The 12,348-nt window shown below is 43.2% G+C and overlaps 1 protein-coding gene across 1 annotated transcript; it reads left to right on the forward strand.

The window, feature by feature from the left end:
* The first annotated feature begins 1,658 nt into the window (after positions 1–1,658).
* SLN (sarcolipin) lies at positions 1,659–3,470 on the forward strand. Its single transcript, XM_058855367.1, has 2 exons — positions 1,659–1,773; positions 2,822–3,470. The coding sequence occupies exon 2, from the start codon at positions 2,927–2,929 to the stop codon at positions 3,020–3,022; it is 96 nt and encodes a 31-aa protein (XP_058711350.1). The 5' UTR covers positions 1,659–1,773; positions 2,822–2,926; the 3' UTR covers positions 3,023–3,470.
* The last annotated feature ends 8,878 nt before the right edge of the window (positions 3,471–12,348 follow it).

Below are 12,348 nucleotides of genomic sequence, written 5' to 3' on the forward strand. Positions count from 1 at the left end.
TGTGTAGGAGGGCAGTGGCAAGGCAGTCAAACCAATGAAAAGGAAGGCTTCTACTGTTCCAATCCCCCTCCTACCTCCACTGATCCCATGGGAATACTATTTAGGGAGATCATCCAACAAAACCCAAGCAACACTCCCCTCCACCCCCCTGGTTACCCACAGCTATTTGTTTTGTTGTGTTTTCCACTGGGTAGGTTTCCAGCCAGCTGGCGCCCCTCACCAGGCCATCATCCTGCGATATGTGCCAGCGGGAGAAACCTGGGAGCTCAGGGAGGGCAACAAACAAGCCCCATACTCTGAGCTAAAGTATGTCCCAGCATCCCTGGATATAAATATATAGAAGGCATCAGAATCAATAAATTACCTGCATGCCATGTATCACGCAGTATTTGGCAGTGAGAATAAGGTCGGTGTTGTGGATAGCCTTACACTTAAACATAAGCAGGATCCCCCCACTCCTCTGGCAGTGCTGTATTGAAGAAGCGGCCCCTCTCACTTCAGTGGAAATACTTGTGTTTTCCAAGTAGGGGGAAACCCATGGCACTGTCTGCTCCCAGTTCGTTCCAGCTCACTCTGCTGTGTCAATTCAAAGGGAACAAATAGCCACTTCTTGTTCATGTTAACAGCAAGCTCTAGCAGTGCCTTGAGCAAAGATAAGGGTGTTACAGCTCTCTAGGACACAGAGCAGTGTCTTTCTGGGGTGAAACAGTGCATGATGGCAGAAATACTTCTCCATATGCTCAGATAGGTGAAACATTCACCCCAGCACTGAAATTCAATGTGGGATGAGCATGTGAGAGTGTCAGCAGTTCTTTAAAGAAATGTTTTGTACTTTTCTGCACAAACTCATCCCAAATTTTCTATCCAAGAAATGATCCTGTTTCACTTACTTGTATTGAAATGAAAAGTATATTTTCCTCCTACTCACTTCCTTTTAAATGCATATGAGCTCAAGAAGCTCGGAAGACTACAGGTATGTGGAACAACAACAGCTGCACTGTACTCAAAAAGGTAGATATGTGGCTCCATATCCTGGAAATGGTCTTGAGATCCTTAGCTCTGCACACAGAACTCTTCAAGTGGCTCTTTCTTTCCCTTTCTTCACACTGGGGAAGACACCAACAGGCCAAAGGAAATAATGTAGTGACAGAACATGGGGGAATAGCCTCCAGCTCAAAGAGTAGGTTTAGATTAGATATTAGGAAGAAATTATTCACTGTGAAGGTGGTGAAAAATTGGAACAGGTTGCCCAGAGAAGCTGGGTACCCCAAGTCCTAGAAGTGTTCAAGGCCAGGTTGGATGGGGCTCTGAGCAACCTGGTCTAGTGGAAGGTGTCCCTGTCCATGGCAGTAGAGTTGGAACTAGAAAATTTTTAAGGTTCCTTCCAACCGAAACCATTCTATGATTGTATGAAATTCTCTATCAGATCCAGTTGACTCCCGATGGATGCACCCAGCTCTGCTGTTAGTACAGCACCATGGCAAAAAAAGCAAATCAACCCACAGAGCCCACTGCATAAACAGCCTTAACCAAATTTGCAGCATAGCTTAGCCCTTTAAAAATATCTGGGGGGGGGTGGGTGTGTGGGGTGTGATGTCAGCACCTGGATTGCCAGTGCACTTGTTGGTCTCCACCCTCAGCCTACTTTAGTTCCCAAGCAGGGACAGAGCATCCAGACAGAGTGGGAGATAGGCAGAAGCTTGGAGGGAAAGACTATCTGCAGTGACCCAAAGTCCAGAGGCAGGACCACTGGGCTCCATTTACCTCCTCAAGGTAAAAGAACTGGCTTACTCATTAGGTCAGATTTTCTTGTGTGCAAGGACATCGGAGGCTGGCAAAACAACTTGAGAATGTAGGAATTTTTTAACAGCATGCACTAGGCTTTTAATATTTAATCTGCAAACTAAAGTAGTTTCAATTGAAAGTCTGTCTTCATGCTGGTATGGTCCCAAGGCTTCTCATTTGCACCAGAGATGTTACAGCCTAATCTGGTTGTGCAGCTGAAATTCTTTGTCTAGACTTAATGCTTCATTTGTTTAAGGGTTCTTATTTTATTTACATGGTATGAAGAAATTTGTGCATGATATTCATGGTAAAGTATTCTCTTTTTCTCTGCATGAACTCCAAAATCATATAAAATTCAAAGATTGCTGTCACTAAGTAAATAAAAGCAATAACCAACAGAAAATCTTTTGAGTACAACTTGAATAGGATTTTTGAATTATGATATTTTTAGCATTTTTCAATTCAATTTTTCCTTGAAATTTCAGGAAAGGCAGAAGTTTCTTGAGAAAATACTCCATCTGTGGAAGTGACTCACAAAATATGTGAAGTTCTTCAGGAATTAAAATGTCTAACCTTAGGTTCTCCTTGTACTTTTAGTAGTAACAAATTATTCCAATTTATTAGTCTTTCTCTATAAAATAATAGTTTGCACTTAATTTCTTAAAAAAATACAGTGGTGAATCAATATAGGAATTTTAAAACTCTTAACAGTAGTATAGTTACAATGTATACTTGTTAAAAGTGTTAAATGGGACTTGGGCATTATTTATTTGAAAATGCTTGCAGAAAGCAGCATTGGTATCCACAGACTGCTCACCGTGTGTACTGTATTTTGGGGTGACACTGGGAACATCCTTGTCAAATGCTGGAAATCAAAGAAGGTGATAAGCTGCAAAAGATGGCTTTTACTTCTTAGCACCCCAGTGCTTTCTCACTCCTGACACAACATTTATTTAGACCAACATAAAAAGCTCTGCTGAATCTGCCACCTTCATGCATCTATCCTTTACATAATTTTCTTTTTTTTATTTCAAAGAGCCTGTGCCCTGAAGGTTGAGCTCAAGGACACATCCAAGCAAGTCACCAGTCTTCCCTTTGCTCTGCCTGCTGACCTCTGCTCTCTCCTCATTACTCCCAAAAAATGGAACGTTCCACACGAGAAATTTGCCTCAACTTCATGATTGTCCTGATTACTGTGATCCTCATGTGGCTCCTGGTGAAGTCTTATCAGGATTGAAAGACTCTCAGAAACTCTGGAGGTGATTTAAGTGTGTGCCTCCACAGACATCAGTAACACCCACGGCATGCCACAGCAATTAGCTTTTAGTCAATTGAGGATGTCACAAACCTCTATTTTTCACTCTCTCCTATCTTCTGCCTGCACTAATGCTTGTAATGGGTCTGCGATGGTGTAACTTTTTCAGTCTGCAGTGATCCAGCTGTAAAATATAAGATGCTTAGGAACAGTTTGATGTGGCTGTCTCCTCTGGTAGTTTCTGTAAGTGCTGTACTCCCAGCCCACCATGCCAGCTTGTTTGGCATCAGTGTTGGCTTCTGGAGGGTGTAAAACTGCAGTGTGTAATGTAAGAGCCAGTATCATCCAATCTGAAAGGCATAAACTTGCTCAGAGAAAAGGAATGTGAAACCTCTGCTTTCACTTGCACTTTTCATTTTGTTTAAATAAAGATGACACAAAATCATTTTTTGGAGCATTCCTTATCCCTCTCTTGACCTGAGCTGATGATAGCTGTGGTACAGTGTGATATGAAACTGGGGTGGTTTGCTTGTTCTTCCTACTTACATTTTAATTTGTATTTTTTAAAAAGTGCTGTGGAATGGGAACCCCGCAGCATAAAACAGGCATGTAACATACATATGACCTGTTTGGGTGACTTTTCTGTCCATGAGATACTTGCTTACACATTTGGTGCCTGTGGACATGGGCTTCAGAGAGAGCCTTTGTCCCACGGGGATGTTATCAATAATTGCATTTTCTGAAGCTTGATTTTGGGCAGGGGTTCCCACAGTTCTATTTTGGGCTGAGATACTTTTGGAGCAGTGCCTGGAGGGATGAGGCTGGCCAGTTGCAGGCCAGCCCTGCCGTGAGCCTTGCCCAGAGCGGAATTCCCGATGGGTCCAGTGTGGCACGCCAGGCGTCACGGCACAGCCTTGGCCAGCCCCAGGAGGCTGAGGTGTGATCGTGTCTGCGTTGCTGCGATGGTGTCGTCGCCTGCTAAAAAATCTTGAGCCAGCTTGAAGAACCCACAGTTCCTGGGCTTGTGAAATCAGTAATCAAACTCCTCCTAGGAATTCCCCATCTGTCATTTTAATGGCTTCAGAGAATCAGGATCTTCTACAAAGCACAGCTTCCTGTAGGAAGGCAGTTAAGTATGTGCCATGCTGCCAATACACGTCTCTTCCCCTTCCAGGAACCTGGAAGGAGCAGACAACATTGCAGGGCAGTGCTGGGTGGCCCAGGTCTTTGATGGTGAGGCAGAGCTGGCCTCAGAGCTGGATTTGGAGCTGGGCTTTGAGGAAAGAGCAAATATTCCGGTAGCCCCACATATTAAAGGTTGATGCTGCTTAGAGTTAGCTAATAAATGACCCCTTGGCCTGTGTCATTTGTACTGTCCATCTGGGTTTGCAGTCTTGCAGGTTGTGCCTTTCATTCTCCCAGTCAAGAAATCCCCACTGCAGTGCTAAAAAGACACCTCTTGTTTATTCTCAGCTGCAAATGAGCAAACTTGCCTCCAGCACTTCTACGGATGGCAAATTTTCTGAAAAAAAACCCACCTAGACATTGAAATTAACTTCTTCTATCAGCAATGGACACAGCCTTTCTCTGCAGCCCACCTTGCACCAGATGCTGCTCTTTTATCAGTATTGCACATGGTCTGTTTGTGTTCATAAGCTTGGCTGAGACATACAAGCAATGGCTGGAGAAGGACATGGAAAATCTATTTTTAAATACCATGAATACCCGATAATTCAATATGAAAGATGAGAATCTTTCACTGGCTGTAACTCCCAGAAGAGAGTAATACCATGAGTGAATCAACATTTTTGGGCTCATCTCAGTATTGCAATGGAAAAACCAGAGGTGTGGACATCATTGTGTGAACTAACAGTGGTTCAGAAACAGATCAAAGTGATTTGAGCAGTTTTCAGATGGAAGAAACACAGAATGGTTTGGTTTACAAGGGACCTTAAAGATCATCTAGTTCAAACTCCCCCTGCCAAGGGCAGGGACACCTTCCACTAGACTGTTCTTTCACTTTAGATCCATCTCTCTTGTCCTATCACTATATGCCCTTGTAAAATGTTCCTCTCCAGCTCTCCTGAAAACCCCTTTAGGTACTGGAAGGTGTAGAAGGTGTTCCCAAAGCCTTCTCTTCTCCAGACTAAACATCTGTCTCAGCCAGTCTTCATAGGAGAGGTGCTCCAGGCTGCTGATCATCTTTGTGGTCTCCTCTGAACTGGCTCCAGCAGGTCCCCATCCTCCCTGTGCTGGGACCCCAGAGCTGCTGCAGCCCTGCAGGTGGGGTCTGAGCAGAGCAGAGCAGAGGGGCAGAATCCCCTCCCTGGCCCTGCTGCCCACGCTGCTCTGGATGCAGCCCAGGACACCTTTGGCTTTCTGGGCTCTGAGTGCAAAAGGCTGGGTCGCGTTCAGTTCTCACCATCCGATGTCCCCAAGTCCTTCTCCTCAGGGCTACTGCCAATCCATTCTCCACCCAGCCTGTATTTGTGCTGAAAGATGCTAAGAATATATTCTGGAGAGTCTGGGTCATCTGCAACTTTTAGTTATCAATCTTTTTCAAAGTCAACATCCATCTGACTTTGACAATATGATTAAGGTAAATCACTTTGAACAAGTTCCTAAAAGTGAGATTACCAGCCTAAGTGCTTCTCTTTCCAGGCATTTCTAGTTTTCAAGCAGATTTTGAATGAGATAAATTACTTGCTTAGGTCATTTGCCTGAAACTGAGGAAAAAGGCAATTCAACATTTAGTGCCAGATGCTGTGAAGAGACAGCATTTTGTATGTGTACAGACACATTAATGTCAAAGAACTTCAACCAAATGCAGATATATAAATAAAAAAATTCCTAGTTTGAGGAACCTTAATGTAGGTGTTTGGTGTGACCCTTAAGGCTCAGTTCTCTCCATTACCTTCTTGCTCACCAAATAATCCCTTCATGAGAGATGGCTTTGTAGAGAAGCATATTGTTATGATTTTACATCCCTTTGCAGTATAAAGGAGATGGGGAACACCAAAGGACTTCTGGGCTAACAGTGATTTGTCTTTAGTTTATCAGTCAAATTATTTTAGGCAAAATTTTCATTAAAACAATACCTTAATGTAAATAGCTGCTCTAGCCCCTCCAGCCTTCCAGGGTAAAGTGCTCCAGTGCTTGAATGTCCACACAGTAAAAAAGGGTTTTCTTATGTTTAAATGTTTCCTGCCTCTGAGTTAGTTCCCATTTCCTCTTGTCTTGTTGTTGGGCACCACTGAGATGGGTCTGGTTCTGCCTAGTTCATTCCCACCCATCAGGTGTTTACATACACTGAGAAGAGCCCTCTCAGCCTTGTCCAGGCTGAACAGTCCCAGCTCCTTTAGCATTTTTTCATATGTCAGGTGCTTCCTCATCTTCATGACCCTTTGCTAGAGTCTCTGCATGTCTCTCTTGTACTGGAAAGTCCATCCCTGGACACAGTGCTCCAGACGTGTCTCCAGTGCTGAGCAGAAAACAAGGATCACCTTCCTCAGCCAACTGCTAAATGTTCTGCCTGATGCAGCCCAGGAGGCTGTTTGGATTCTGCTGCAAGGACCCATTTTCAGTCCATGGTCAGCCTGGTGTCCACAGTGAGCCTCAGATCCTCTGCAGAGCTGCTTTCCAGCTGCTTGGCCCCTCATAGGCACTTGTATGTCAGCATTTGATCCATGAGAAGTTTTACACAGTGTGCCAGGACATCAGTGCCGCTCCTGCACATGAGGAGGATTGCCCAGGTGACACTTTACTAGCCCATTCCCTCTGCCATCCCACCTCCTCCATTAAAGGCACTCTGTGCAGCAGGAGCTACCCATGACAAGCTAAACAGTGGTTGCTCAGGACTGACCTGGCCCAAACAAGGTAATTTTCACTCTGACACCTAGGCACAGATGAATTAGCCCCACACAGAACCAGAAATCCAGCAGCAGTCTCTCTGTTCACTTTGCTGGGCTTTGGATCAGACCATAGCTGCCTGATTCTAGACATTCAGATTTCAGAAGCCTGACTCAAGGCCTGATAACTTGGAATTTCTAGTCCCTTAGCACCTCACTCCAGAGAAGCTAAAGACATAGGATGTTCAGCATGCTTTTGGGAAAAATCAGACTGCTAGTTTATGTGCCTAGATAGCAACCTAGAAAAAATTAAGGGACCCAAGACTTGAAACTTTGTCTAACCATTAGAAAATTTTTCAATGGGGTTTACCAGAATGCTCCTATCAATCCAGTGTGTTTTAAGTTGAAACCACTTTCTCTCTTTTTTTTTCAAGAAAATTGTTTTTATCAAGAAAAAATAAAATTTGCCAAAAGCATATGTCATGTATGAAAACCAGTTGTGTCCATTTTGCTTTTGAATGATGTGTCAAGGCTGCTGTAGGCTGTGTGACCCATGCCCCTTTCTCCTTTATTTCCCAGGCTCCAGGCCAGGCAGGTTCCCTATGCCATATGGCATTACCGACCATTCTCATGTGGTACCTCCAAGTCACAAGGTAGGAAACTGTCATACAGAGAGAGAGAGGTAAGTATGGGAAAAAGAAGTGGTTGACATCCAGGAACTGCACGTGCTGCATTCCTAAGTGGATTGATTACAAACATTTTCTTAGTGACATTTTTTAGTTTGCAAAGATTCACTCAAAATTCAATTTTCCATGGGAAAAAAAAAAGGCACACTGTGTAATCTCTGTGTTCAGCAGATGGAAATATATGAAATATGGATGGAAGTAACAGGAAACGTGTAAGTTCTGTGTATGTGTTCAGCAGATGACAAAGAAAAAGAAGAAGAAAACTCAAAACCCGGGATTCTCAGCCTTATCAAGGCAGCATTCCTGTGTATGCACAGAATCTTTCTCTGGGTCATGCAAAAAAAAAAAAAAAAAAAAGTGAAGCATAAATAACTTCCTCGCTATGTAGCAAGTCCAGCACAGTTCTATTTATACAACTGCATTTGGAAGCGTGCCAGAGGCAATAGATGCCCTTGCAATTCAAGAAGAACTTGGCACAATCATAATCTATATTTTGCTGGTGCAGTGAGCTAGAAGGGATCAAGCAGACTGACAGGTGCTGACTCCCTGGGTTGCCATTGCGGGGGCTCCTAAATCACTCTTCACCTGCACAGCTGAGCTGGTTTTCCCCTGTGTGCTGGGTTTACCCATGGATTGGAGTCTCATAGGTCTGAGCTGGAAAAGCCTTTGGCACGTTTCTCAGGGCCACATACAGCTGCTGCTCAAGCCAGCCAGCTCTGACCTCCCAGCTTAACAGTTCAGCTGTCAGCTTCTGCAGAGGGATGACAGCATTTTCAAGCAGGCTCTGCTATGCTTATCAGCTAATGCCGATCTCTGCTCACACTGGGCTGATCTGTGAGGGAGTGCAAAGAAGCATAAATTAGTATATGGAACAAACAGGGGTGTTCATCTTGTCCCACCCTTTGTGCTGTACTCCTCTTGTACTTGCCAGTTCTTGGCTGTAGTGGGTGGATGGGAGAGATGAGTAATAATTCGGTTTTGGCAGCAGTTATTAGGCAAATGTAGACTCATGCTTCCTTCTACTACAGCTTGTATGGCAGGGCCCAGGAAGGTTTTTACATGTGCCTGGATGTGCCTTAAACTTTTGGCTTTGCATTTATGCCTCTTGGTGTACCCAGAAGAGCAGCCAGAGCTGTCTCTCTTCCAAATGACTGCTTTCTTTGTGTTTCAGCTCTGCCCTCTTGGGAAGCAGGCAGTGGGTTTTGTCTCAGCCTCATGGCCAGAGATGTATGCAGTCTACCAGAATAATGTCATGCCCTGTTCATGTCTGCTCCAGCCTGCTGTCCCTGCCACATGTATGAAGGCCTTACTGGAGTAAGTGTGGCTCAGGTGACCTGAAGATCCAATTGATGGGGCCAGGATATTCATGGTGATCCAGGTGTCTGAGTTGCTTAGGAGGGACTTAATCCTTCATGGATATGTGCCTTGGGAGGAGGGCTCCTGGAGAAGATCCTACCTTGTGCTCATAGAAATTTGCATATTTCTACGTGCACACAGCGTGTATGTGGCTTGCACATCACTGTGACAGCCTGGCCCAGACACATCAGCCAAAATATCTGGTGGGAGTGACCCAATTCCTTAATCAAAACCATGGGACACATTGAGTAATAAATAATCTGGAATGGATTTTGCATGTACCTCTTCTCCCTGCTGTATTCAACCCTTTTGCTGTTCTGTTCAGCTTGTTGTTCACAGACATCTCTTGGCATAGCTAAAAGCAGGGACATAATTTTTTAATACTTGCAGCAGAGTTTCACTGGTGTCTGCCAGTTCCAGTAGGACTGACCTGAGTCTTGTTACCATGTTAGGCAGGATCTGCTTCTGCTTGCTGCAAGCCATTTCCCCAGTGTGCTCCAGTGGAGCTGGGCCTGGTTGTATCACGCAAGGATCCGCCCCTCTGTGTCTCCCTGGTTCTGGTCTGCCCTCCACAAAGTTCTGTTGTAGCATCATCTGGAAGAGATATGCCAGAAGTAGCTTTAGATCTTTCACTTCAACACACTTTTTGATAAAAGAATTTCACTATAAGCAATATTAATTAACACTTTAATGAAGCTATGATTTGGAAACAGTAAGCCTCATGCTTTAAATCTACACCTGTATTTCAAACTATGCTTTTGTTCTAAAATTCATTTGGCTTGGAACAAAATAAGTAATAACAATTAACTGAGTTTAATAGATTTCTTTTGCAACAAATTCATTTTTACAACCCCAGTAGAATTTTAAATCAAGTCTCTTTTTTTTAGTGATTTAAATCTAAGTGAAGACATAAAATAATAAACATTGAAAACACTAAGCCTTGCTTGTTCTTTTCTTTTTTCAGTCTAGGATACTTCCCTACTTAATGATACCTTTGGATACTTCAGGTGCATTTTCACTTGTGTATCAAGAAAACAGTTAAACTGAAACTGTGTCATCAGATACAGTCAATTCCATGCCATAATCAGACTAAATAGAATCTCCTGTAAGATTAATAAGTGGGAACTTACACCCATTGTCCCAGAGTCTCACTCACTTTGCAGACTTGGCTGTGAGTTTTGGCTCCTCCCTTCTGAGGCTGCACTCACCTGAGCACTGAAATTACTGAGAACTCCCTTTCAGGCTTGGGGAAAGCTCATCCGCATAAACAGCCAGCTACAAACGTGTAGTGCTCAGCTTCTAGATTTAAAATAATTCCATACTGCATCCCCTGATATAGAACAGAGTGAAAGTCAACAAAATTCAGATGGGAGGGAAAAAAACCCAGGAACTTCAACAAAAAAAGGCCCATTTAGCCAGAAACAGAAAAAGACCAAAGTTAGGCATATTGGTGGTGTTGTGAGTTTCGGTTTTTTTGTTTGCTTTTTATTTGTTTGTTTGGTGTGGTTGTGTTGTTGTTGTTGTTGTTGTTGTTGTTGTTTTCCTCTGGAAATATTACTAATTAAAAAATGAAGTTGGGTGATGTGGGAAATTTGTTTGCTAGCGAGAACTGGCCTATGAGAGAGGTGGGAACTGGGAGACAACCATAGGACGTGGTGTTAACTCAAATATCAGAGAGACAAAGATGACAACAGCAGTAAATAAGGTGCAGCACACATTAAAGAAATCTCTATCAAAATAAACTCTCTGTTAATAAAATACAATAACTTTCTATCCTGACATTTCAAAAATAGGAAAAGTGCAATTAGGACTAAAGTGTCAACCAGAATAAGACACCAGGGAGGCTGTAAGGCAGAAAGCATGGTGACCATAGGAAACTCCAGCTTCACACCGCCTCCACAAAGTGGGAAAATGTCAAACTGGACTATAATTCCTGCTACCTTTTTCAGCAACAGTCAGACATCATGGAAGGAGAAGCCATGCAGCCATTAACAGAACACAAGATCAGGATCAAATGTTACCTTTGTAAAATGATGATGTGACAGTGACCACCATGTGCATGAGGGAAACCTCCTTATGGGACTAGGAAGGCTGAAAGAAGAATCAGCAAAGTACAGGGAGGAGTTATGAATAAAATACTACTGCTCAAAACACAGAAAATGTATCTAAATTGACAAAACTGAAAAGAGCTCAGAAAAGTTAAATAAAAGGTTGTAAGGAGGGCAAGAAAACTGTTATGGCAGATGCATTAAAAGCTAAAAATAAAATACATCAGAAGCAGGCAACCTGCCAGGAGACTGCAGGGTTTGCAGATGATAGATACAGAGCAGGAGTGCTCAGAAAATGTTTGGTATAAGAAAGGTATATTAATTACCTGCAGCAGTGCTCCCTGTGGAAGGGATTAGGAGAGTTTCCATGCTAGAAATTTTATCTGCAGGCGATGAGTAATGGTCTCAACAGATGGGCCAGAAGCCAATAGCATGGACGGTGATATATCAGCAGGACCAGATGATGTTCACGTGGTGATTTTAAAGGAGCTTGGATATGTAATTTCTTGCCAAGTTACTGTGGAGTGTAACTTATTGCTCACATCAGACTGGTACCAGAGAAACGGGAGGTGGCAAATGAAATATAAGTTTTTAAAAGGACTGCAGAGGACAGCTGAGCAGTCACAGACCAGGAAGCTCCATTTCCATATTCAAAAAAACAACCCAGACCACAGAAAAGTTACAGACAGAATTCAAAGGCACATAATTGCCTTGGGTGCAAGCACTGGGTCAGGCTGCCCAGGCAAGTGGTGGAATCAACACCTCTGGAGGTATTTAAAGGACCTGTAGATGTGGCACCCAGGGACATGGCTTAGCGGTGGACTTGGCAGTGCTGGGTTAATGGCTGGTGCAGATGATTTTAAAGGCCTTTTCCAACCAAAACCATTCCGCAGTTCAATGAATCTAAGCGGAAAAGTCAGCAAAGCTTCTGCAAAGGGAAATCCTGCTCTTAGTATCTATTACAATTCTGAAACAGTGAAAGTGAACCAATCAATACGTTTTAAAAACCACAAACTGTGATGGGAGAGAAAGGGGAGTTCTCTCTTTAACTGTGTGAAAGATGGAAAGAGAGTGGCAGTGAACAGTGAAATTGCATAATAAAAGGAGGTCCACAAGAGACTGCATTGCTTAACATATTTACAGGAAAAACAGGATTGCAAAATTTTCTGGTGGTATAAATGTCATAGATGAGGGGTTGCAGAAAGTCATCTGAATGCCAAATCATAAGTGATAAAATGGTAGATAATGTTAAAAGTTGACAAATGTGAAGGAGGATACACAGGGAGAAAAAACATTCCAACACAAAAAATAATGAGCTCAGCAGACACTGGCATACAGCAAAAATCTAGGAATTACTGCAGATAGTTCCC

Source organism: Poecile atricapillus, chromosome 1 (assembly GCF_030490865.1).
Source record: "Poecile atricapillus isolate bPoeAtr1 chromosome 1, bPoeAtr1.hap1, whole genome shotgun sequence".
In the NCBI taxonomy this organism is placed as follows: Eukaryota; Metazoa; Chordata; class Aves; order Passeriformes; family Paridae; genus Poecile; species Poecile atricapillus.